The sequence below is a fragment of the Apus apus genome, chromosome 9 (genome assembly GCF_020740795.1).
Source record: "Apus apus isolate bApuApu2 chromosome 9, bApuApu2.pri.cur, whole genome shotgun sequence".
NCBI lineage: Eukaryota > Metazoa > Chordata > Aves > Apodiformes > Apodidae > Apus > Apus apus.
The window spans coordinates 1,014,348-1,038,512 of NC_067290.1; the positions used below are offsets into that span (position 1 = coordinate 1,014,348).

Consider the following 24,165-nt stretch of genomic DNA (forward strand, 5'->3'; position numbering starts at 1 on the left):
TGCCCTAAAGCGTAGAGCTCTCCTCACAAGGCTTTAGTCTCACACAGACACACAACAAATTGCCATTGTTGACACAAGAAGCCCTCATGAGCTGCTGCAAAAGCAAAGCTGAAGCAACGTGAAGTCACCCGCTCCAGAGCATGTCCACCTCTGCTCTACACACAGATGCCTGTGACAGGAGTCCATGCTGACCACAGTGAGATCAGCAGCCAAATATAGCCCAGGGGCAGTCTGCCTACTGCTGGAGGTCCTCCCTGACAATACAGCAGAAAGGCATTGACCCAAATGGGCTGTATTAAGGCACTGATGTTATTTTATGTACCTAGCCTGAACTGCAAGGGAATAAAAGTTGTTGGAAATACAAGGGTTAGAGTAAGAAGAATACAGGTGAAGAGCCAAGGAATCTACAAGCAAGACTGCAAAACACACAAAAAACCATGCAGACAGGTGCAGGGTGCACCAAACAGTCAAGAGTTTATTAGTATATGTTGAATTTCTAGTTATGAAATATAGCTACACCAGGGATAATCTTAATAGCAATCAGCAGGCAATTGTCCAAAGCACAAAGCTTTTCAACAAGCCCCTGTGAAGTGAGCAGAAAAAAAGGTTACAGACAAATTAGCAAGGAAAACAGGACAAGATAAATTAAAATCCACAGACTCCTAGCAACTCCATGACAGAGGCCCCACAGTCTTGATTTCAGGAGGAACTGACCAGTGCATGCCAGCACAAAGATCACTAGAGCTGTCATTAATCCTGGCAGCTACTTCTCAATGCTGCTCTTCCCCTGATTCACAAAGGAGGGCACGTCTCCCTACAGTTCAGTCCCATAAATACAAACAGCAAATAACAGAAGTGACTTCTGCCACTTCACCTGGGAAGAATGGTCTTTCTAAAAGCGCACCAAACATAATAATTAAAACTAATCACAGAATCATAGAATTATAGCAGCTGGAAGGGACCTCTGGAGATCATTGAGTCCAAACCCCTGCCAGATGAGAAAAAACCGACCCCATTTTACAAGACTGGCCAATTTCTCAGCCACATACCAGTCAGAATGTGTCTGCATGAGTTGCAAGGCAGAATCTGTTCATTTAGGTACTTCCCCCTTCCATCCAAATATGTCAGTAGGAAAAAAAAATCCATCTCCTCAATGACTTTCCAAATTTCTTTGATTTATTTTTAAAAATAAAGACAGATCAGTCAGCATAGTCCATGCATCGAAAGTTTGAGTCCCAGAGTTTACTCAGCACAGTTTGTGTATCTTTACTCCACTGATCACCCCAGGCACGCTGCAGATTTGCCCTCATGCAAGTAAACGCTCGATCATACAGGTAATCATAGAATCACAGAATATCAGGTCAGAAGGGACTTCAAGTATTATCTGGTCCAGCCTTTCCTGGCAAAGGACAGTTCAGACAAGATGGTCCAGCTGAATCTTGCAAGTGTCCCATGTTGGGCAATCCACCACTTCCCTGGGAAGGTTATTCCAACGGCTGATTGTTCTCATTGTGGTAACTGTTTGCCTTGTGTCCAATCGGACTCTCCCCAGGATTAACTTGTACCCATGACCCCATATCTTTTCCATGCAAGTCCTTGTAAAAAGGCAGTCCTCATCTTCTTGGGAGCCACTCGTTAAATACTGGAACATGGCTATAAGGTCTCCTCTAAGCCTTCTTTTCTCAAGGCTGAATAAATGCAGTTCTCGCAGCCTCCTGTCACATGGCACGTTTCCCAGCCCTTGCATCATCTTTGTGGCCCTTCCCTAGACCATCTCCTGTCCAAGTCTTTTCTCTGTAGCATAACACACCTTTTTGTACAGTAAGAGAGTGCACAACTTCCATCTGACAGGGTCCTATGGCAAACAACATGCCGCTGGCACTGGCAGTTGTGGGAAACTTCTTCAGCTCGCAACAGCAATGAAGACATGACAGCTTCCCCTCCTGGCCAAACAGCTCCACTTTCATTGTCATTGCTAAGCAGCTAACTAGAACGTGATTAAAGGACAGACAAGGATTTACACCTTCACATTTGTGGATGCCCAGATTTACAGTCTGGTTCAAGTAGACTGTGGAAGACTGGGAAGAGGGTGAATGGGAAACTATATCAGCTGAGGTGTGGTCTAAGCTTCTACTCGAGAGCAACTAGCTCTAAGAAAATGTAAAGCCTTTTCCATGCTTCAATATTTTTAAAAAGAGCAGTTTTAAACACACTTCTTTTCATACAGAAGCTTCTCAGCTCCACTAGGTCAGATTTAAGGTTTGCCATGGGGAAGGGAAGTGAATGAACCTTAGAATTTGCAAGACAGAGCTGCTGAGGGCAACAGGAAACTCCTCTAGATCTCTTATCACACCAAGGCTCAGTGTCCAGAATCAGGATAAACTTGGAATTCTCCAAACTGGATGTAATCTGAGAAACCCAAAGATGGCTTGTGAACATGGTCTATTCCTGAACTCAAGACAATTTCAGCTGTCATAAAAAAACAATAAACAAAAACACCCCCCAAAACAAAAACAACACAACCAACCAGCCAAACAAAAAAACCACAACAACCAAAAATCCCAAACACACCAAAAATAAAATCAAGTCTTCAGAAAAGCAAGCAAACAAAAAAGAAACCAAACAGTTAGTAGTCCGTCTTTGCCAGCAATGCAGCAGCAAGCACCAGGAAAGAGTCAAGAAAAAGCTGTCTTCAGACTGCAAATGAGTTGCACACAATCACAGGCTACTGAAGAGAAAGCAGAATTATTTAAAATAAGTGACTGAATGATAACAGGAGAAGATCCTGATTATTTTTGGTAATGCCAAAGGGGATTTGTTGTTAATTAAAAGACAATGAAGAAAACTCATGCAGATTTTTAAACAATCTGCTGAACTGTAAAGCGCCTGAAAAGAAACCATAAAAAAACCTAACAAAAATATTCAAAGTTAAAAGATGCATCAGAACTTGCAGGCTTCAATACAGAAAATATGGGATTACCAAACTCTTCAGAGAATTACTCATCAGACATTTAATACTCACAAATAGCAGTTTCACTACAGCTAGAAATCAATCAAAATACAGATTACTACAAGTTCCAGAAGAGTGTCTTGAAAATCTGTCTGGGGAGACCAAAGCCAAGGTCTGAAATTTGAAATCACACTAATGCTCAAGAGGATCCAATGAAGAGCAATATGAAAGTTCAAACAGCAGAATGAATTTACACACAGGGAGAAAATGCAAAAAAAACCCCAAAAAGCCACAAAGGAGTGAATCAAGCTTCAGCAATCTGTTCAAGATTACCAAGGAGGAGAAACCTCCCCCCCTGGAGGTGTTCAAAGCCAGGTTGGACAGGGCTAGTGGGGGGTGTCCCTGCCCTTGCAGGAGGGTTGGAACTAGATGATCTTCTAGGTCCCTTCCAACCCAAACCATTCTAGGATTCCATGAATAATCTACCTTGTTGCTTTATTCCAAAGCTCCAGACATCGAGAAATAAAAGGCAGTAAATTAAGCTGGTGAATTTTGGAGTCTTGGAAAGCACACTACAGTTAAAACTCCTAAAATAGTTGGTGGAATATATCTATTTTTAGCTAAGTCAAAACATAAATATATCTTGTATTTCATTAAAGAATTTCCAGCTAAGACGACGGAGACTGTACATCTAGTGAAATTATTTTCTCCCCCCCTGCAGACAAGTTTAAAAATAGTTACATGTGCTTCATCATTTCAGGAGATAAGAATCTAACTTTTTGTTTTCTTGCTCCATGGGTAATTGTTTCCAACTGTACCCTTAGGTATCAAGTGCTACTTAAGCAGATCTGGGGGGGACTGCATATCCACCATGTGAAGGTGTGCAGAGCTCTGTGCTCCCGCAGCAGACACTGCATACAGCCATGATGATAAATGTCAAAATAGCAAATGGCCACAAATAGCAGAGCTCAAATTGCTCATTAAACAACACAAACAGAACTGGATACACAGAAACCAAACAAAAAGAGGTGAGGGCTCAGACTCTTTTTAAGCAGTACTAATGAAGGGACGGCAAAGTATTGTTTACAAAGAGACCTGGGGCTTTTCAGTCTGGAGAGGAGAAGACTGAGAGGGGATCTAATGAATGTTGGGCATGAGGCATCATGAGGGCATCAGGAAGGCAGGGACAAGCTCTTGTCACTTGTGCCCTGTGACAGGATGAGGGGCAGTGGATTCAAACTGGAGCCCAGGAAGTTCCACCTCAACATGGGGAAGAACTTCTTTATTGTGAGGGTGACAGAGCCCTGGGACAGGCTGCCCAGAGAGGCTGTGGAGGCTCCTCTGGAGACTTTCAAGACCTGTCTGGATGCCATTCTGAGTGACCTGCCCTAGTTTTGGTCCTGCTCTGGCAGAGGGGTTGGATTTGATGACCTTTGGAGGTCCCTTCCAACCCCTGACATTCTGTGATTCTTCCTCTGAATGTCATTTTCATGTGCTCACAAGTTCATCACACCCCTGATTTCGGCAGGGCAGGAGACTGCAGTACAGCAGAGCAGCAGGAAGGCCAAAGGAATGTTTGCATTCCTCAGCAGTGCTCTCATTGCCTTCCATACCCACCAAATAGAAACAAATGTCATCATCAGCTTTTAACAAAATACATCCAAGAAACTCCATTTAGGATTCCAGACATGTGAGGGAACGACACTAACTTCTGCAAGGACTAATTCAAAGGCCACTTTTCAGCACAGCTGTTCAGCCAAGCTCTTCAGTGCTGCTTATGACTTTGTTTTCCAAGACAGGGGATGTCTGTTATGATTTGTACTGTATCTCCAGCCAGAAACCCTTCACATGGGTGCAGCTCACCTCCTGAATACTTGCTACAGATGGTAGCTGCTAATTGAATACTCATCTTAAACAAGTAAACACCTCTTGACTCAAGTTCTGAACTCCCATTTAGTAGGAACATAATGCAGGTTTCATTGCCATTAGTTATAATCCAAACATCTCTATAAATGTTCAGATGCCTAAATAAGGTCACCTGCCTGAGAAGGTAGGCACTTGAATCCATCTGCCAGCATCCCAGCTAGAACCACCACCTCTCACACTTCACTGAGACACTTCACATTTCAGGAGTCATCTAGTCCTGGAGCCTGTAGGCACACTAAGAAAGCCCAAAGCAGGCCTGATCTTTGTAGGGCAGTCAGTGCCCTCCTTTCTCTGGAGGTGAAATGTGTTGGATTTTATGTTTATTAATCCACATCTGCAATCCTGAAAGAGAAGTAAAAAGTTAACCCACCTCCTCACAGATTTACATTGTGGCAGGAGCCTTGTGCCAGAAAACAGTAATTCAGGCTACAGTTTCATGCACACAGATGCCTTGACTAAAAGAAACCAGCCCACACTGCCAAGACTCCCTTCAACACAAGGGTTACTCCAGGCACACGCAGTGGCTGAAGAGTGGCCAGCACGGATCGACGGGACATGATCACAGGGAAAGTCATCTCCCCACTGCCACAGCAGCCAGGAGAATGACTGTAGCAAGCAAAAAGCTTCTTCCAAGCTTCTTGCCATACAGGCAAATGGTAAATAACTCTTCCACTTCTCCATCTCTCTCCATAAGGAAGGTATTTTTGAGTAGGATCTACACAGACCAACAGCCTGAAAGAGTTTGAGTCCTCTCAGCAGACAAATTATCCAGACCATTGTTGTACGGGTTGGTTGGACAGTGGCCCGAACAATAAGCTGTTTTTAGAAAACCAGTGATTCATCCTCTTATGTGGCATGAGTGAGGGATTTAGCCTTAATTTAGCACCATTTAGAAAAGATTACCCATTAATTGCAATAGGAGTTGGCAGACAGGGGCAGCAATGAAAGCCTTTATCCTGCAAAGCTTCCAACTGATCAGCAACGGCACCAGGGCCAAAAGCAGAGAGTCCCTGCAGGCAGTGCCCAGTGCCCGTGGGGATGGGCAGGACCCCAGGCTGGGCAGGACAGGGAGGCAGGGGTAGCCACCAAGACACAAGCCCCTAGTTCATGGTCATGCAAATTGGGAAGAGCCTGTGGTGCTGAGGGCTGAAAGCCTGCCAGGATGCTCAGGGTGAAGCTGCAGCCTTTGGAGGGGCTCAGAAGTAAATATAAATATAGCAGGGGGCCCAGACCAGCAGGCTCAGCTCAAGGTCCTGGCTGGCTCAGGCAGAGAACCCAAATTCTTCCCTTCCCATAAGTCCAGCCAGGTCAGCAGAGGCACCTCCCTCGGGTTGCTGTGTCACTGTCATCTCTGGTGACAGGGTCCCAGAGGCTGGACCTGAATGTCCAGGCAGCCGTGCTGGAGCTGTTGCACAACATGTCTCTGGTTCGGGGCTGCCAGATCCCTGCCAAGATCCAGTAGCCACTCAGGAGGTCTTTACAAATGTCACCTAATTTGAAGCAATCCTAATACTCTTCCAGAAGGGGGTCCAGAATAACTTAATGCTTGTTCAAACATACCTTGCTGCAGCAGTAACACCTGTTTCACATCTGTGCTCAAACAATAAACTGGAATGATCCCAGTTTAGGCTGTCATAGGACATCTCAGAGCCTACTGCACAGCTTCACTCAACCTCATTTTATTTTTTAACGTTAAATGAAAAGTAGTAATTTCTATGCATAGATAAGGACTTAAGCTGAAGCTGAACCTTCTCTTCCCCACTTCTTAGCTGTGCTTGGCAGTGCCTGGCAATTCTGATGGCCTCAGGCCTGGAAGATGTTGGTGCCCAGCTGGCTGAGCCATGTGAATATTCTGGGAACAAGGAAGGGGAAAAAAGATGCTCTTCAGCAAGAAGGCTGGGAGCTGGAGGGGAAAATTGTCAGGAAAGGACTGACTAGATGAGAAGCCACAAGAAATACTACTGTCAAGGGAGAAAGCAAATCTGGTAAGGAGAAAGCAAAGTGCATGTATCCACAGGAAAAGAGAAGAAAGTGGCACAGGGTAACAGTAGCAGCAGGGACATCACAGGAACCCGCAGCTGAGACTGACATGGAGTTCAGGAGAAAACTGAGGGAGAGGAAAAAACAAAGGGCAGGAGGTGGAGTGGGAAGAAGAGAGGCAAGCCTGTAGCTGCCCAACCATGCTGCCCTTCAGATATGAATGGACAGCCAACTGTCCTTATCCCCTTTGGGTGGTGGTAACTGCTGCCAATGACTTAGCCTAAGGCTAAAGCTTGTCTTCCATCCGGTCTCTAAGGTAAAGATCAAAAAGCATGGTCTCCAACAGAGCTCCCTAAGAGTCCTTCAAAATATGACACATGACCCTGCAATACCAGAGACATAACTCTATTCAAGACATTATCTGTGTAAGTCTTTCCACAGGACAGGGAAATCATCCTAGCTGGGACAAGGAACAGTGCTGTTTAAAACTTATCAGTGTGTAAAAATGACACTTTTTGTCTAATTTTCACACATGCAAGCAGATCATTTCCGACCTTCAGCTGCAGCAGAAGGTACAGAAAAGAAGGTAGAGGGCCATACTTCAGCTTTAGCAAGTAAGCACATGCTAGTTTGAAATACTGCTAGTTATTTGAGAGCAATACCTGACTTGAATAACTGTGTCATTTGCATTCTTCCCTTCAACACCAAATAGCCTGGCATTGCACCCAAAAATGTCTTGGAAAACAAAACGATGCAATGTGCTAAGAGACAACCATTACATCTTCTGGAGGCTTTATTCCCTTGTACAGCAGTGTCCACTGAAGATTAAGGCCACATTCTTCATACAAAGCCTCACATTATGCGCAGTAAGACAAAGCTAACACATGACTAACACAGCATGGTACTAGGCAGCAAGTAAGAGGAGCCCAGGGCAAGATAAATACTTTCATCAAATTAATCACTTTCTATGGAGATGACCTTGCCACAACGAACAATGATAGTAAGATGAGAAAATACACTCCTTGTGAAGCATATCTAGACATACAGTATTACTTAATGCTATTTCAGGCCTATTGTGAACAAGCACAAGACAGGCCTGTTGTGAAAATAAGGGCATACACAACCTCTCTGATCATGATCTTGGCAGAATAGACCACAGGGTTAATAAACACTCTTTGAGGCTGGTTCTCACCATTCCCATAGCCAAGAACCTTAAAAGTGAACAGATGCTTCACACGGGCTTCACCAGCCCTGAAAGTCTCCCCAGATGAGCTAATTCCAAGAGCCTTTCCCCAGTTGCAGTCCCACACTCTGAGGAGCATGAAAGGAATGAATGCCTTACTATGCTACCCACAAATCCTAACAGTGTAGAGGTCAGAGGGAACATCAGACCAATTTTGATGTTAACAGGCTTTCTGTCATAAGGGTCCATTTATTTCAGACCCAGTAACTCATTTATATTTTAGGGTGCGTGGCCACACAGGCTAGATGAGAACAGCCAGCTACAAACCAGTACAGTAGCTAATGGAAATCCACACAGCTTTCATTCTATGCACATGTGCCTGCAGATACTAGCAGCCCTCTGTCACCACATTCCTTACTGTACTCCTGTTGTTCGGTTTCTCTCTGTTTCCCAAATCAAACAAGTAGGCAACAAGGAATCTTTAGAGACATTTATTTTCCTCATCTCCCTGCACAGAGAGGATGAGATCAATCTGATTTATTAGTAAGTCCTTGGGTGGGGGGTGTCTCAAATGTGAAAGTGCTGGGAAAGCTATGATCTCCCTAGCACAGATCCATCAGAGACTGAAAAAAGTTCTCCGAACTTCCAGGCCAGCCCAATGTTCAAGCCCACTGTTCAAGCCCACTGTCCCAGCAGCCCTGACACAAAGCCTACAACCCAACCCTCAGAGGCTCTCTCATATATAAAAAAAAAACTTCCAAAATTCAGAAAGGAGGAGTCACAAGCTAAGAGATATACTTCAAGACTGATTTTACAGGCCTCCAACTGAACACTGTGCTTATCTCTACTGGGGACCCAGAAGCACAGGAAAATATAAACAACCATGGCTCACTTGCATCAAAATTAATCCTAGAATATGGGATTTTTCCTATCCCAGAACCTCACAGAAGTTAAAGGTGACCATATTTCATGCACACCATTCCAGGAGTTAAATATCCGCTACCAAGGATAGAGGGTAGAATGATGCAGGGGTGAAAGGAGTGCTTCAAAACTCCTGAATGTGAGAGTGATTAGCAGGATCAATGCAAAAACCTAAATGTGGGAATAAAACTATGAAGCCTGGGAAAGGCCCAACAGTGACAGAAGACAACCCATCTCTGCATTCCTTTCCAAAGACGTAATACTGCAAGTGTCCCAGCAGTCAGCATTCCATCAGCTCTCCTGAAATCCAGTCAAACAACTAACATATCTCACATGCTCCATTTGCTAAAATCTAGATCCAGCTACTCAATCCTTCAGCAAGTATTCACTGCCTAAATATAGCTGAAGGAGGAGAGTCATAAAAATGAATTCAAACTTTACAACCCTATACCAGGCTATGGGGCAGCAGGGTAACAGAACAGCAGAATAGTTGAGACTGGAAGGGGCCTCTGGAGATAATCTTTTCAAACTTCCCTGCTTAAAGCAGAGTCACCAACAGCAGGTTGCTCAGGACATTGTCCAGTTGGGTTTTAAACACCTCCAAAGATGGACACTCCATAACCTCTAGGTAAATAATAGAAAATGAGAAAATAAGTCAAACATGGCACACTGTCTTAGTGGTTGCTTATCTATGTGCTCACGTTCAGGCTTTAGTTTTTATGGACTGTTCTGTAGCAACACAAACACACTAGAGGCTGAGCTAAACAACTTCACAGCTGGATTTCTTCCACGTGACTGAAATGTGGTCTTAAAATATTTCTATGATTACTGAAGGATCTTAGAACAAGACTTCATTGTAACTGCTGGTGGGGGGGGAAATGTTCTAAAACACCCCTACTCCCCAAACACTGCTCTAATTTAGCCAGTTGAGTGCAAGCAGTCTTGATTTCCCAGCAATTAGTTTGGATATTTTGGCTTCTGACCACCTTTAAATAGCTTCCTGAATAGGATTCACACACAGGCTACACTCAGGAAAAACAAAACAAAACACCAAAACAAAAATACTTACCCCTAAAAGAAGAAACTTAGAAAAAATAGCTGCCTTACATTTCACTTACTGTGTTAGAGTCAAAAGTGACTGAAGTGAAGGCACCGACAAAGCTGCAGGTGGGAGCTAGCAGATGGTATATTCAGACCCTCAAATTGCACCAGAGAGCCAGAAGAGGCTAGTGCACACCCACCCACATCCCTGCCATGGGATGCTCCTATCAGCATGTCCTGAGTGCTTTCCATCCACCCCAGCTGAAACCACTGCCACGTGAACCTTGCTTCTTCTCACACAGAAGGTACAGTCTCTCATCATAGTTTATAAATCAACTGTGTGCTGCTGGGTGGCAGCTTCCCAGAGGAGTGAGTACCACCCCCTCTTGGGCTGCACACCATCATAGCACCCAGCAGCTCAGCCCAAAGACACAGAAGCACTAAGCTATTAGCATGCAAACTTCAGCCCTCCACCACTGACAAATTTATCTGCCGTGCAAAGATAAACTTTCATTTGAAGCTGGCTAATATTTAGAGATTGTCTCAAGAGAGTGAGACAGCTCTATTGTCTGGACATGACTAGTCTGAGGCAGAACATTCCTTCCTGCTTAACTAGGCTTTAGACGAAGTAGCCTGGGCCAAGGCTTATTTTCTTAAGCCAATTATGCATATACTTGTACACCTGGCATCACTACAATATTAAAACACTGAATACAGAAATTACCATGCAACGTTTTCTGTGTAAACCCATGCACAACAAAACATGGCATACAGGCACAACTGGAAGCAACAGTTACACATGTTTATTGCAAATATTTTAAGAAAAATCTGACAGGCTTGTAACAGGTAAGTAATGTTAAGGTTCAAATAAAACTCCTCATTTTTTATTTTACTCCAAGCCTTCACTTCTGAAGAACTTTCAGTAATAATCCTTCATGAACAGAAAAAGGAGAAACTTCATAAAGGTTAGTTACATAAAGTGCTCTGCTCTCCAACTGCAGCAATTTCACAATCAGCAGCAGTAACACCCCAAACCCAAAGCCCAGGGGGTTTACAGAGGAACATATGACTGAAGACAGGAAGGAGGCTGGAGCTGGTCAATGCCTGTTGACTCCAGCAACTCTAGTTTCTCCTTGTTCCTGTGCAGGGCTCACTGGGATGTCCAGCCTGTCTGGCTTACATGACACTCCCATCCTCAGAGATTCCCCTGTAAATGCATGAAGGACATGGCTTTTGAGGGCACAGCACATACAGGGACAGGCAGGAGAGCAAGAAAATGAGCATTCTTTGAGCAAAAAACTACAAAAAAGTTTTGTTGTCATTTCCATGTATTCCCTTTTATCTTCTGAACACGAAGAAACTGAATGACCAAACTAAATTGCCAAAAAGATGCATGTTAAATTATGAGATTGAGTTCAGCAACTGTACTCCGAACAAAAGAGCAAAACCTTCCTGCAAGGGGCAGGCAGGCAAAAGCCAGAAAATGAAAGGCAGCTCTACAACGATCCAACTCACTTTTGAGAAAGGTGCCTTAAAAAAATCCTTTCACAGATCTAATGAAAGTCTGCAGGAAAGCTTATTTGGAAAGCAAACACCTTTGAAACCTTAAAGGGGCAAGGGGTGGGGGGTGCAAGGAAGGAAAGAGAAAGTAAAAGGTATCAGACAAGACTGCAACATCCTCCACCAAGCAAGGCTCCAGGAAGGAGGCTTTTGTAGAACACACTGCATGAGCAGTCATGGGGAATGTTTTGGTAATGCTCAGCATAAATAAGGATTTAGAGTTACAAGCTCAGTCCCCAGCTCATTTCTCATTTTTGCTCTCCTTACCCTTTCCCCCAACTCAACTGACACCTGTCAAGATCTACAAAAGAGAATTATTTCACCCTTTCATTATTTATATATAAGGTGGATGTTCAAAAACATCTTTCAAAATACATTATTAAAAGGAAAAGCATATAGAAGGTCTTTTTTTCTTATGTTTAGCTAGTGTATGCAAAAAATCCACACAAAACATGAGCTATTTCAGTCTTCTCATAACAGTGGGACTTGCCAGGGGTGCATTATGTACACACAGAACATCAGAAATAAAAGTAGCTGCCTCCTGTTCCAAGAGTCAATATGCACCTATGCTTTACTAACTTCCAGCAGGATACAGAAACCTACATCGTATTAGTTGTGTTTACAATTAGGTTTTATGTGTTCAAAGACATTTCTCAATGCAGTTCACCAAGGTCACCTTAAATGAGCCAAGTCCCTCCATTCAGTATTTAATTGCCTGTACTGTAGTCCAATGTGAGGGAAAGTGCTGATCTCATGGGCTGTATTTAAGGGAGTTTTATCAATAATTGCTTAAGTTCATAAAGTTTTGCTTGAAAAAAGATTCTGGGAATTTTGGGATGCATTTCCTTTCTCAACAAGAATTAGAAATTCAAACCCTAACAGAATTAAAGGAGGCATGAATGATAACTTAAGATTAAAATCCAGTGGTAAAGCATAAAGCACCTAAATCTCGTTCCCTCAATTTACTTTCTCACGAATTTCACGAGGGAAACATCCTTAATAGCCTCACTGACACAGTAAGGAAACTCATCATGCTATAAACTAAGGATGAAAGCAGACAGTTTAAAAACTATGTTTGCTGTTTCAAAAAGCAAATGAGCTATTCCAACTCCATGAGGTTTCTGACTGTTTCCAAAAGGAGAGAGTTCAACACCCTTCCACTGAGTTAAGTTTATTTGAAACAGCTGTGCTCACAAAACAGCCATTCCTATTTCCTGCCCATAAAACATTCCCAACCCATTTAAAATGAAGGACAGAGGAAAACAAGACAAGAACCTAGTGCTGCAACTTCAGAACAAAATCCAAGTAATTCCAAGGGTGTCTCACTGAGCTTCCATGCTGCAGTTTGCCTGTTCTCCCATCAAACACTTGGGCACAGCTCCAGGGAAATGCTAGCACATCATTTTTGCTTGTCAAGGAAGAAAGGTCGTTGCTGTCCTGGTCATTAGGTTTCAGGGTCTGTCTGTATTCCCATTAAACCTCCCATTTTGTAAGTAATTAGAGCACAATATATGCTACACTTTTCTGCTGTTTTTAGAAAAGTTGCAACAAAGGCTCTTTGTACACACAAGCCTTAACTCACATTGAACTGAAAGCAGCTAGAGAGTTGAGGGCATGGCTTGGGGCGTGCATTTGTTTATATTAGGGGCTTAGGAGTACAAACATCTGTACCAGGGTAGATGCTCAGTTACCACTTCACACATGCAAATACAAAACCATCTCTTGAGTATCAGAGGTCTTAAATTATTTGGCATTTAGAACACAACTACTGGAGGAATAGAATTCATTCTCTTTGGGAGAGGAGGGGAAAACACAGGGGAAGTTCAGCCTCTGTGGGTGCACAAAAGAAACAATTCAACCTAACTCTCAATTCCTCCTGCCAATATCCTCACTTCAAAAAACTGTAGGCATGATTATTTTTTAAAGGCACATTTCCTAATAGCTTGGGATTTAAGACTAGCAACGCTGCCATAAACAGGCAATGCACAAAGCCAAGATTTTGACTATGAAAATCTGAATTTGAGGCTACAGGGGAGCTCTGTCCTGTTTATCTCCCCTGAACAGGTTTGCTGCACAAGAACACGGATCCTGGCATGTCCAGTGTGAGCCCAGCACGTGGCAGAAAAGAGGCCCTAACGTCTTCTTAAGTGCCTCTCACTTCAATTAGTTTTCTGGCAAGACTATCATAACTCACTAATGAAACAAAGTCCTATTGGACTGGTCTCTGCTCCCACTGAAATCCCAGAGGATCTCCTTACAACTGAGTAATCAGATGTTAGCAGGATCTTACTAATTAGGAAAAGTAAATTACAGTTCTGCCCTCATTGAATCTATGTTACCTTTGCAGTTGACATGAGGGGACAGATAAGTGCTTTCCTGTCTACCTGAAATGGTTTTGATCACAAAATCCCCAGAGGAAGACTCCAATATCCTAACACAGACTGAAAAATTCAGTAATATTTGTAAAAAAAAAAACAAACAACACTGACACAAAAATCAGAGAAGTTGGGATTTAAAGTAAGATTCTTATTAAAGTTACATAAGAAAGCATGAGACTTAAAAAATGAACTGTATTACTTGAAATTTCAATCTACTGTACTTATCTTCTTCCCATCAGGAAAGAAAGGACTCCAAAAACACAAGCCACGCCTTATAAACCTGCCATAGTAAAGGAATTTTCCAACTTAACAAAATGTTCTTGTTTTCATGCACTTGAAGTTAATCCATTTGCAACATTTAAATGCAGATCTCATGTAGCCATACAGTATGCTAAAGATCCCACCTTCACATTAGGCCTACTTGTTACGTACACGGAAGGCAGATTTTTACATGACAGGATCTCATTCATCTCGAAAATCAACCTGCCATTCCAATTTAAAAACCACCACATGTATTGTTAGGAAAGAGCAGAAGGCTGGCTGACAAAAGCTAGAGCAGTCAGATTTCTTTAAGATCACGAAGCTTATCATTCCATTATAACTGGGAGAAAAGAAAACCAGCGTATTTTTCTAGGGGACAAGGCCAGGACAAAGCCTTTTTAAAGGTATTAATGCTTCAGAGGGTGCACAAAGGCTGCATTTTCTTACACATTTTGTCACACTAAATATGTTGCTGTACTCAAAATGCAAATTCTTCTTTAAAAGCTTCTGCCTACCACCACAGCTGTAAGATGTACGAGAATATCCCAGTAATGATGACTGACAGAATGAAAACCACTAACAAATGTGTAAAATAACCTTTTGGAATGAGAAATGTCAGAGTTTGATGCCACAAAAGTTTCAGGAGAAAAAGGACCTCATGGAAGAATAGGTGTTCAATGAAAGGAAAATTGACACCTCTTGTTATAGGTCAAGCCTCACTGTTATTGACATTACAGCTGTTAAATTTTGTATGTTTAGATAAAATTTGAAGGGACAGAAGAAAATTTGAGCTGGAAATGAGGGAAAGACCAATCTCTGTTCCTTACTTCTAGAGAAATTATGTGAAAAATGATTACCTGATTTTAACAGCTGATAATGTTTTATTTTAACCACTTCTTGGGTAAAAACAAAGACTTTAGGAAAGCATCACCAAAAAGGAGCCAAGTGGAATTGCTTGCACAGCTGTTGGACACAATGAACTAAGATACAAATCAGAATGAAGCCTTTATTCACAGAGATAGAAGTCTCAGAAATCTATGGGATTAAACTGTGCCAGAGCAGACTTCTATCAGGACCACTGCTGAATGATTTTAACTAAATCAGAGACCAAGTTTTATTTAGAAAAGTACATTTTGAAAAATAATCTTTCTTCTTTTGATAGTATGTACCAAAGCTGAGGGCACATGCTGCATGAAACTGCTTCTTGTTCCTCTTGGGGAATAGCCAGTTCCCATTTTAAAGACTGAATGCCCCCTCCAAACAACATCAGAGAAAACCACGAAGTAATTATATACTCACTGCTTGAAAATGCATTCTCTATATTTTTTTGCTAATATTATACTGTTGAAAAGTTTCATGCATAGCTACTGGCAGGGCATCCACTGCCAAGCCCTAGCAAGAGCCAGAGGGCTGGGCTGGACTACAGCCACGTCATGATATTCAGCCACACTGGGCATCACCACCAAAGCTCTCCCTCAAAACACACACAGCCTTGTGTGCAGGGAGTGAGAGAAAATCCCTTCTGCTTTAGAGTAATCTGCTCAGGCAACAAAACAAGCTCCAAACAAACATCATCCCTTGATCATTTGAAAACAAAAGGGATTCTGACCTTGGAAAGAGACTAAAATGGGATGTTACAAACCCTCTGTGCATGGGAAGCAACGAAACTCAATTGGTTTTGGCAGGTTAGACGGCAGTTCAAACATCTTTTTAGTTTTAGCACTACTAAAGAAATAAGCTTATTCATCCATTAGGTCACTACTCTTCCCTGCCTCAGAGCCAGAGCTGACCCACAGACTGGCACTGGCAGGCAGGACAGGCAGAGCCCTCCTAATGAACTTCCCCACCACCACCTCACTGCCTCCAGCACAGCACTCCACACTGCTCCGTCAGCTTGCTGAGATCCAGACTGCACGTCAGCAGCCATTAAATGGTGAAAACAAAAGATGTAAGGAGCCAAAGGACCGCAGCACACTGGCAGAGGCCAGTGCAGCACACCACCTGCCACACCATGTCTTGGAGAGCTGGACAGGTCCTAGCACAGCACGGCTGCTCCCTGCCCCAAGTGTCACACACAGGATCGCAGAGAAACCACGTTCCCACACCACGCTGCAACTATGTTTGGGCCAACCATTCCCTGTTAGGCCCACGTCCAGGCACACAGACCCCAGAGCCAAGCAGTTTTCTGTGTAAAGGACCCTTTGGACACTGCATGGGTTCCTGCTTCCCCAGAGTCCCAGTGCAAACCTTTCTGTTTCATGGGCAAGAAGGCACACAGCTTTTAGCAGACTCTTCCCACTCCACCTGTCTGCAGCGCAAGCCTGACACATGTCAAGATGTGGAGGCAGACTCCACTGCCTGGTGTGTATTTCAGCCAGAGCTGGGAAAACAGCTGGGGAGAGAGGACAGGAAGGAAAGCAGGACATGGAAAGAAGGAAGACAGGAGCTGGAGGAAAAGGAAAATAAAAAAGTCACAGTTCTGCAGCTGTTACACTTAAAACTGCAGCTCTTCCCTGAAATGTGGGCTCCTGCATTCATTTGGATGGCAAAGTTTATTTATGTCACTTCCCTCCACTCGGGTTTTGTGGATCATATTTCAAACCCACGTTATATTCCTCCGTTGCTGTGTTACCAGATCTGAACAAACAATTCTCTGAAGTCTGCCAAAAGCAGAGAAAGAAAGCAAATGAATGCCTGGAGGATGCATCACCCTCTGGAAGTCATCTCATGGCCCCATGCTGCTACAGATTAGTCACAACCTCGCATACAGTAGAGTGAAAGAGGAAATGGTGAATCCATTAACTCCAGGGCAGCGCACAGGCCAGAGAACTGCTATTCCCACCTCTTCACCCCCCTCCTAGGGAAACCAGGCAATTTTCCAAATAATTAGAATTTTCTTTCCGATTAGAAGAAAAATGTTCTTAAATTCAAAGGGATAAATTGGGTATTAACACCCCTGAAACTAGCGAGTTTGTTCCAGCAGATGTTGAAATGGCCACAATTGTGATTTGAAATGAGGAACCACAGGGAGCTGCACAAAAATCCCCACGTGATAAAACAGTGATGACTGCAGGTTTGAGACTTCCAGCTTCCAGGCAGGACATCTGCCACGTCAGGGGCATCTGGGATGTGGAACACATAGCCATCACCCATCCAGGCTCACTCAAGCCCTCAGCGATATCACCTTAAAGGAACCTTCCCCTGCAGCACCTGCTGAGAGAGGCTGCCAGTGTGCAGTAGCTGGTGTTTATCCTGCTCAGACTGTCTGTTCCCTGCTGCTGAGTCCACCCTGTGCTCTCTGAACACCCAGGCATCCCATGCTCCTTCATCCCACACAGGGCCTCAGCAAGGCAGACCCTCAGGAGGCTGGGGACAGCCTCTCTTCCACAGTGTCCAGTGACAGGACAGGGGGCAACGGGCACAAGCTGGAGCACAGGAGGGTCAAGCTAAACATGAGGAAAAACTTCTTTCCTGTGAGAGTAACAGAGCACTGGGACAGGTTGCCCAGAGAGGTTGTGGAGTCTCCTTCTCTGGACACATTGCAAGCTCATCTGGATGCGTTCCTGTGTGACCCTCTGTAGGTGACCCTGCTCTGGCAGGAGGGTTGGTCTAGATGTTGACTCTCAAGTGCCCTCATCCAGGACTGCAGGTTGAAGGATGCCCAATGGGAATTGGAACAGTTTATGTGGGCAAGGCCAAAAAGCCCTGCAAGAGAGCCTGCAGCCTAGCCCACCAGCATCCCCAGAGCACGGGCACCGGCAGCAGCACCGGGCACCGCGCACTTGGTGCTGCAGGCTCAGCAGCAACCCTGGCTTCAGGTGCTCCTCTCATCACCTGCCTGCTGCTGCCCCAGTGTGCCGGTGGTACCTGGCAGCCACAGGCAGCCCGCCCGTGACCCAGATCTGGGAACTGACCTAATTCAAAAACAAAAAGAAATTTGCTAACAAGAACAAAGAGGAAATCACTTGGCTCAGCTCCACAGCGCGGTTCAGTGTGTCCCCTCCTCCAAACTCCCAGTGCTGCCACACTTCCAGGGGAAAAATCTGCAGGCAATGACACGCCTGCTGCCAGACTTTTGTTTCATGAAACCTTGGGTTTAATCTAACTTAGAAAAATAGAAACACGGTATCCAATGGTTGCTGGAGGGCCAGCCCCCGTCCGGGGCCAAGGCAAAGCCACACACATTGCTAAACAAAACATCAGGTTTCACCAAGAACCAGTTCTCAGCAGAGACTGCAGCAGCTTGGGGGAAAACGACAACTCTGCAAACATGGGCGTGGGGTTTAATAATTTAATTCCATCCAAAGGTCCTTATTATTCACCCAAAATATTTATGGATGTTCCATTCCATAAGATATAATGAATTTTATAAGAAAGAGCCCCATAAGAAAATTCAGCAATTCCACAAGAAAATAATTTGAAATCGTAATTTTAAGAATATTATTATTTCTGTTTTTTAAGAGAGGCAGTTCAAACAACACCGGCAAGGAAAATGAAGTTAGCAACATGAAGCCTTACAGGTTTCTATTTCTACCACAGCAGGAAAAACTGGAATGTTTAACTTTTCAGGCTTTGTTTTTTCCAAAATAAGGATATGTAAGAAAAGCAGCTTTTTCAAAACACTGTACTGAGTGTCTATATCACTGCAGACGTCAGATCAAAACTGCAGGTGGCTGTACTTTTAACTTATATCAACTATGATTTATCATAAGAATATTAGTTTACACGGAAACATTTTGCCCACCCCAACCACAGTTTTCAGTCTGATTTTACACAAGAGACAACAATTCTGTTCTCTTCTTACATTTCAAGTGTGGCAAGTGTTGGGAGTCCCAGTAACAATCACCATTAAATCCACAAGACAAGAAGTTTAACTCTTTTCCATTAGTAGGTGCAAAACTGGTATCAGTTCTCCAGCATCAGTTTGTAGTCATACTTTTCTTATTCTAGATGTACATGTATAACCAGAATTAAATTTTGCCTAAGCTGGTCTATTTTTAAATAACATTTTCTTTATTTTATGCACTAAACCATCTGGTTGAAGGTTAGAGGTAATTTCAAATGTCATTAAGGTCCTTCCCTTCAACAGGAATCAATATTTTACACCTGTCAGGAGGAGACTGTGGGGTATTACAACTGAACATCATTATTTACCATGATTAGATGGAAAGACCTGGTCAGACCAGCAGAGGATTTAATCCCAGTCTGCCACTGGCTTGTTAGGCAACTTTAGCTCTTTGCCCTTATGTTCCCCCACACAAAATAAGCACGGCAGCACAGCACCATAATTGGCAAAATGGTTTTGAAAGCAGGTAAGTCCAGTAAGGAAAATAACTTCTGCTTCAGTGACCAACTTACATGTCTGGCTATAAGGCATGCAGCATCATATAAGGTATGCAGGGAAGGGAATGCTCTCTCCTTCAGATTTCAAGGTACAGAGTTAAAACATTAAACCAGTCTGGATGAAGTATCACATATCCAATTAACTGATACATATGTAAGTGAATGAAGCAAAGCAAAATTTGTGTCAATGATCACAGATCCTGTGCAGTCCACCTGAACATTCAAGCAAACAGCACAGGTGTAACAGCCCAGGATGTATCACCTCAGTTCCACAGTACACCCCACTTCAGCTTCCTGCAACATGAAGCAGCAAGGTGTTGTTTGAATGTTTCTTTCAAAGACAGCCTCCAGGTCTACCCAGGAATCCGCTACAGAGAATTCATGGCATGAAGTCAAGACACAATCACTAAAAGCAAAAAACCAGAAATAAGATCCACTGCCACCCTAAAAAGAAATGAAGGGTCATGTACATATCATTCCCTGTAAGCTTTTGGTTTTTCCCCTTCTCCCTTAAAAAACATATACATCACATTAACTGTGATGTACTGACACATGCTTTTAGACTTTATGGACAGCCACAGTCTACTTGCATACTTTTACCTTATCACAGAAATAAATTATTTATAATATAATGCCCATGTTTTCCAAGGAATTTAAATGTATATCTGCCACCACCAATCAACACCAAAAAATATACGTATACAATGTGATGCAATATTTCACTACAAGAAAGCAAGTACCTCATTTCTCTGAACCTTATTTCTCAGTACTTCATTTCTCTGAACTAGAGAAAACTGTGTTATTTATATGTAGTGTTTAGTAAAAGTTTGAAATCAATTATCTTTTACAAAAGCAAATGTGGGATCCAAATAACCATTAAGTTTACCTGTTGAGACAGTATTTAAATCTAGTTCTCTCAGATGAAAATGACAGTAGAAATGCAGCACAAATTATCATAAGATATGAGATAAGAGTTAGCAAAGTGAGCAGGTAAAGGACAAACTCAGGGAACAGTCAACAGTTTATCAAGGACTCTGGCTAAAGAGAAGTTAGTGTGTGCAAGGACAAGACAGCTCCACAGCTTCACCACCTGGAATTGGAAATACTGGGTGAGCGCAGACACCTTTCCAAAATGGGGTACAGCTCTGAGGATCCCATCTGCACTTACCAAAGGGATAAAACTGTGAAGGTTAAGGCTAGAAAATTCTGCCACACGGGGGATGGGGGGCAGGTAGGAGAACCTGGCCAGAAAGCTAGATAAGATCTTATGAGTGCAGCAGAAAAGCCTGTACTTTCAAGAAAATGTATTATGAAGTTCCCACGCTCGGAGCCCATTTACCTACAGTATGAACATACCCATGATACAGGGTGCTTCATAACACTAAACAAATTAAAGTATATCCAAATCTACAACACCCAGCAGGACAGGAAACTTTGCTGTGCACCTACACAGCACTCAGCATAATGTGTCCTTGTGCTACTGAGGTCTCCAGATGTAGCAGAGCACAACAAAACAAGATTAATAGATACTAGAATTGCTGTATTTTAAAAGGCTGCATGAAGTTAGTTAAAAAGCATGAGTTGGAAAGAACTCCTGTTCTAGTCAGATATGCCACCATCCATCCCTTGGCTCTCCCCAACCTCAGGCAAGATGGAGTTCCTTTAGGTTGGAGCTTATCATGTGGCAAGACCCATATGCAAGGTTTCTCTAGCTGTGCCTGGGAAAAGCAGTAAGTTGCATAAACAGCAAAGAAGATAAACTCCTCCTCTGAGAACATGCTTCACACATCTGCTAAAGGTTTACAAGATCTAATGCAGACCAGATTCCTCCACAGCATCAACAAGAAAGCTAGAGGAGCTATGCTTTTTCCCTGTGTAGACTAACTAGAAGAACCCTCAGGCTGTTCCCAGAATTGTTTGCCTCCCAGCTTTTGACTTAATTACAACGGGACATGCACACACAAAGCAAATCCTTCAAAATGTCAAAAGCAAGAAGGAGTGAATCATTGCTGATCCTGCCATTTTTGGTGTCTTTTGTTTTTTTTAAATCTCATTTACAAGCTTCTGAAGTGTTACAGCCCTAAAAGAATGCCAAGAAGTTGTCTTCAAGCCTTTTTCCATCTGAAAGCCAAAACATGCCCAAGTGTACCCAGCACAGCCCAGTCAACACAGCACTACCCGAGACCTGAGCAACCCAGCCTCCATTCCTGGGTCAGGCACTGGCTTGCTGAAATATGTCGGGCCAGTCCCTTCAGCTCTCCATGCCACGCTTCCCATCCCACCTACCAAACTGGTTTACTGACTTCACTCTCCCTTTAGCAGTCTCTCTCACCTTCTTTTCAAGGCTGCCTCTACCCTTGACTCTCAGGTAGCATCTCTGCTCTTTATGCTGCTGTAAGCACATCGGTCTCAAGTGGCTTCAGCTGTAGTGGTACATCAGTTCAGCAGTGTAATTCAGAGTAATTAGCCTCTTAGCTGGCTTAACATAATAAAAGCAGAATAAAGCTTTATTTACAGGACCAAAAGACAGGCAGGAAGTGAGGGTGTTCACAGATTCAGCTAAATTTGTACTAGTTCATTGACAAGTATTTACTTTCCCTTTGAAACAGCATATCTTTATGTTATTCCAAATCCATTTCCAGCTGAACGAGCTAAACCAAAGATCCATCGGATACAGTTTGCACTGGTCAAAAACCCCCACATATATTCACCTCTTTGGTTGTATCACATCTTTTGCAACCATGTCAAGGCCTAGACCAGTTGAAAAGCAGCACAGAGTTTGCCTGCACTGAAATAGTCACCAGAATGACCAAGGGGACAGGCAGACAAACAAGTTCCCATGAGACTGACAGTGCTGTGGATGGGCAGGGGATTAGCTCTGCTATCCTAAGGAGAACTAACCATGTGCCTACATATCCTGGAGAAGACCTTGCACGAGAAAAACTTATGCACCAGTTGACCCAAGAAAACAGCATGTCCTCTGAGAAACCTTACTCCTCTGTACAGGTTACAGGACTGAAGTTGCCTTTAATTAAAGAAAAAGAAAAGCCAAGGGGGAACTGCACCGCAACGAAGCTGCGTGCCCTGCAGCCCGCTCTGTTACTCTCATGGTGGTCGGCACGAAGGAAGCCATTAGCACCACGGCGAGACACAACCTGCGCACAAAAGAGGCCTGTGGCAGCCCCCGGGGAGGCACCGCGGCCCTGCCCGGCCCCCCGGGCCCCGGCTACCCCAGCCCGAGGCAAAACGGGCCGGGAAGGGGAAGAAAAGCGTTTACCCTCTTCCCTCCAGCATCCCTCTGGCCCTGGGCAGGAGCAGAAAAGCCGTTTCTTGGGGGGTATTTTTCCTTCCCTTCTCTGCTAATCGCCCCTCAGAGCTGTCATTTTGGAGAAGGAAGCTTGTCTGCGCAGCCCGGAGCAGGCCTGGCCCCCTCCTCCCGTCCTGCCGGGGGGACGCTGGAGCCCCGAGCCCCGCACAGCCCCGCACAGCCCCCCAGAGCCCCCGGGCAGCCCCGCAGAGCCCCGCAGCCCCCCGGGCAGCCCCCCGGCAGCCCCCCCGGCTCCGAGGCCGCCGTCTGTCCCGCGGGGCCGGGCCCAGGGCCCCGCAGGGCGGGCACCTGCCGCCTCACCTCCTTCAGCTGCTCCATCTCGGTGCGGATGGTCTCGTACTCCAGCTCCAGCTCCTCGTACTGCTGCTTCAGCTGCTGCTTCTCCTCCAGCACGGCCAGCCCGTACTCCGCCGCCTGGATCTTCTCCCGGGTGGTCTCTCCCAGCTCCTGGAAGAGCCGCTTGATCTCGCTCCGCAGCCACTCGGGCTCCGACTCCATCACCAGCCGGGCGTACTCCTCCTCCTCCATGGCCAGCGACATGTCGGCGGGGGCGGCCGCCGGCTGCCGGCCGATGGAGCGGGCGGGCGAAGGGGGAAGGAAGGCGCGGCCCGTCCGCCGCTCCTAGCAGCGCCGCGGCCCAGGGGCGGCCATCGCAGAGCCCGCCGGGGCCACCAACGGGCGAGGCGCCCGCTGCGCTGCGGCTGCGGCTCCTTCCCCGCCGCTCCCTCCCCGCGCCGCCGCCGGACTCCCCAGCGCCCGCCGCAGGGCGAGCATTCAAAAGGCACGGCCGGCCCGGCGCCGCGCGGCACGCTGGGGCCGGGAGTCCGCGCCCGCCTCCCCGCCACGGCCCGCGCCGCCCGCCGGACTACAGCTCCCAGCATGCGCTGCGCGGGGGCGGTGGGAGAGGAGAGCGGCCCCTGCTGGATGGCGGCGGCGCTGCGGGTGCAGCAGCGCGGGGCCGGGGCGCGGCGCTCGGGAAGGGCCGGGAACCGGGAACGGCCCCGGCACCGGGAACCGGCACCGGGAACCGGCACCGGCCCCGGCACCGGAGCCCCGCCGCACTGCCCGCTGGCAGACGCCTTCCAGAGAGCTGGAGGCGGGAGCGGCGCGGCGGGGCCGCGCGGGGCCGGAACGGCGGGTCCCGGGGGAGCGGCGCTGGCAGCGGCCCCAGGCCCCGCCGGTTCTCTCCGTTGCTTCCCCGTCTGACACCTCCGAGCAGCTCTGCACCCACCGACGGGGAACAAACCCCGCTCCCCGGTGCCTGCCCGAGGTGAGGGCAGCCCTGGGAGAAGAT

At 45.3% G+C, this 24,165-nt stretch overlaps 1 protein-coding gene across 5 annotated transcripts in view; it reads right to left on the reverse strand.

Annotated features, from left to right (window-relative positions):
* The window catches only part of BICD2 (BICD cargo adaptor 2), a 93,870-nt gene extending 70,246 nt beyond the window's left edge, over positions 1 to 23,624 (reverse strand). For all 5 annotated transcript variants that reach the window (XM_051627622.1, XM_051627621.1, XM_051627619.1 and 2 more), the window contains exon 1: positions 23,172 to 23,624. In XM_051627622.1, coding sequence (XP_051483582.1) covers positions 23,172 to 23,411 — 240 coding nt within the window. In that variant the 5' untranslated portion in view covers positions 23,412 to 23,624. The remainder of the gene's footprint in view (positions 1 to 23,171) is intronic.
* Positions 23,625 to 24,165: the final 541 nt, after the last annotated feature.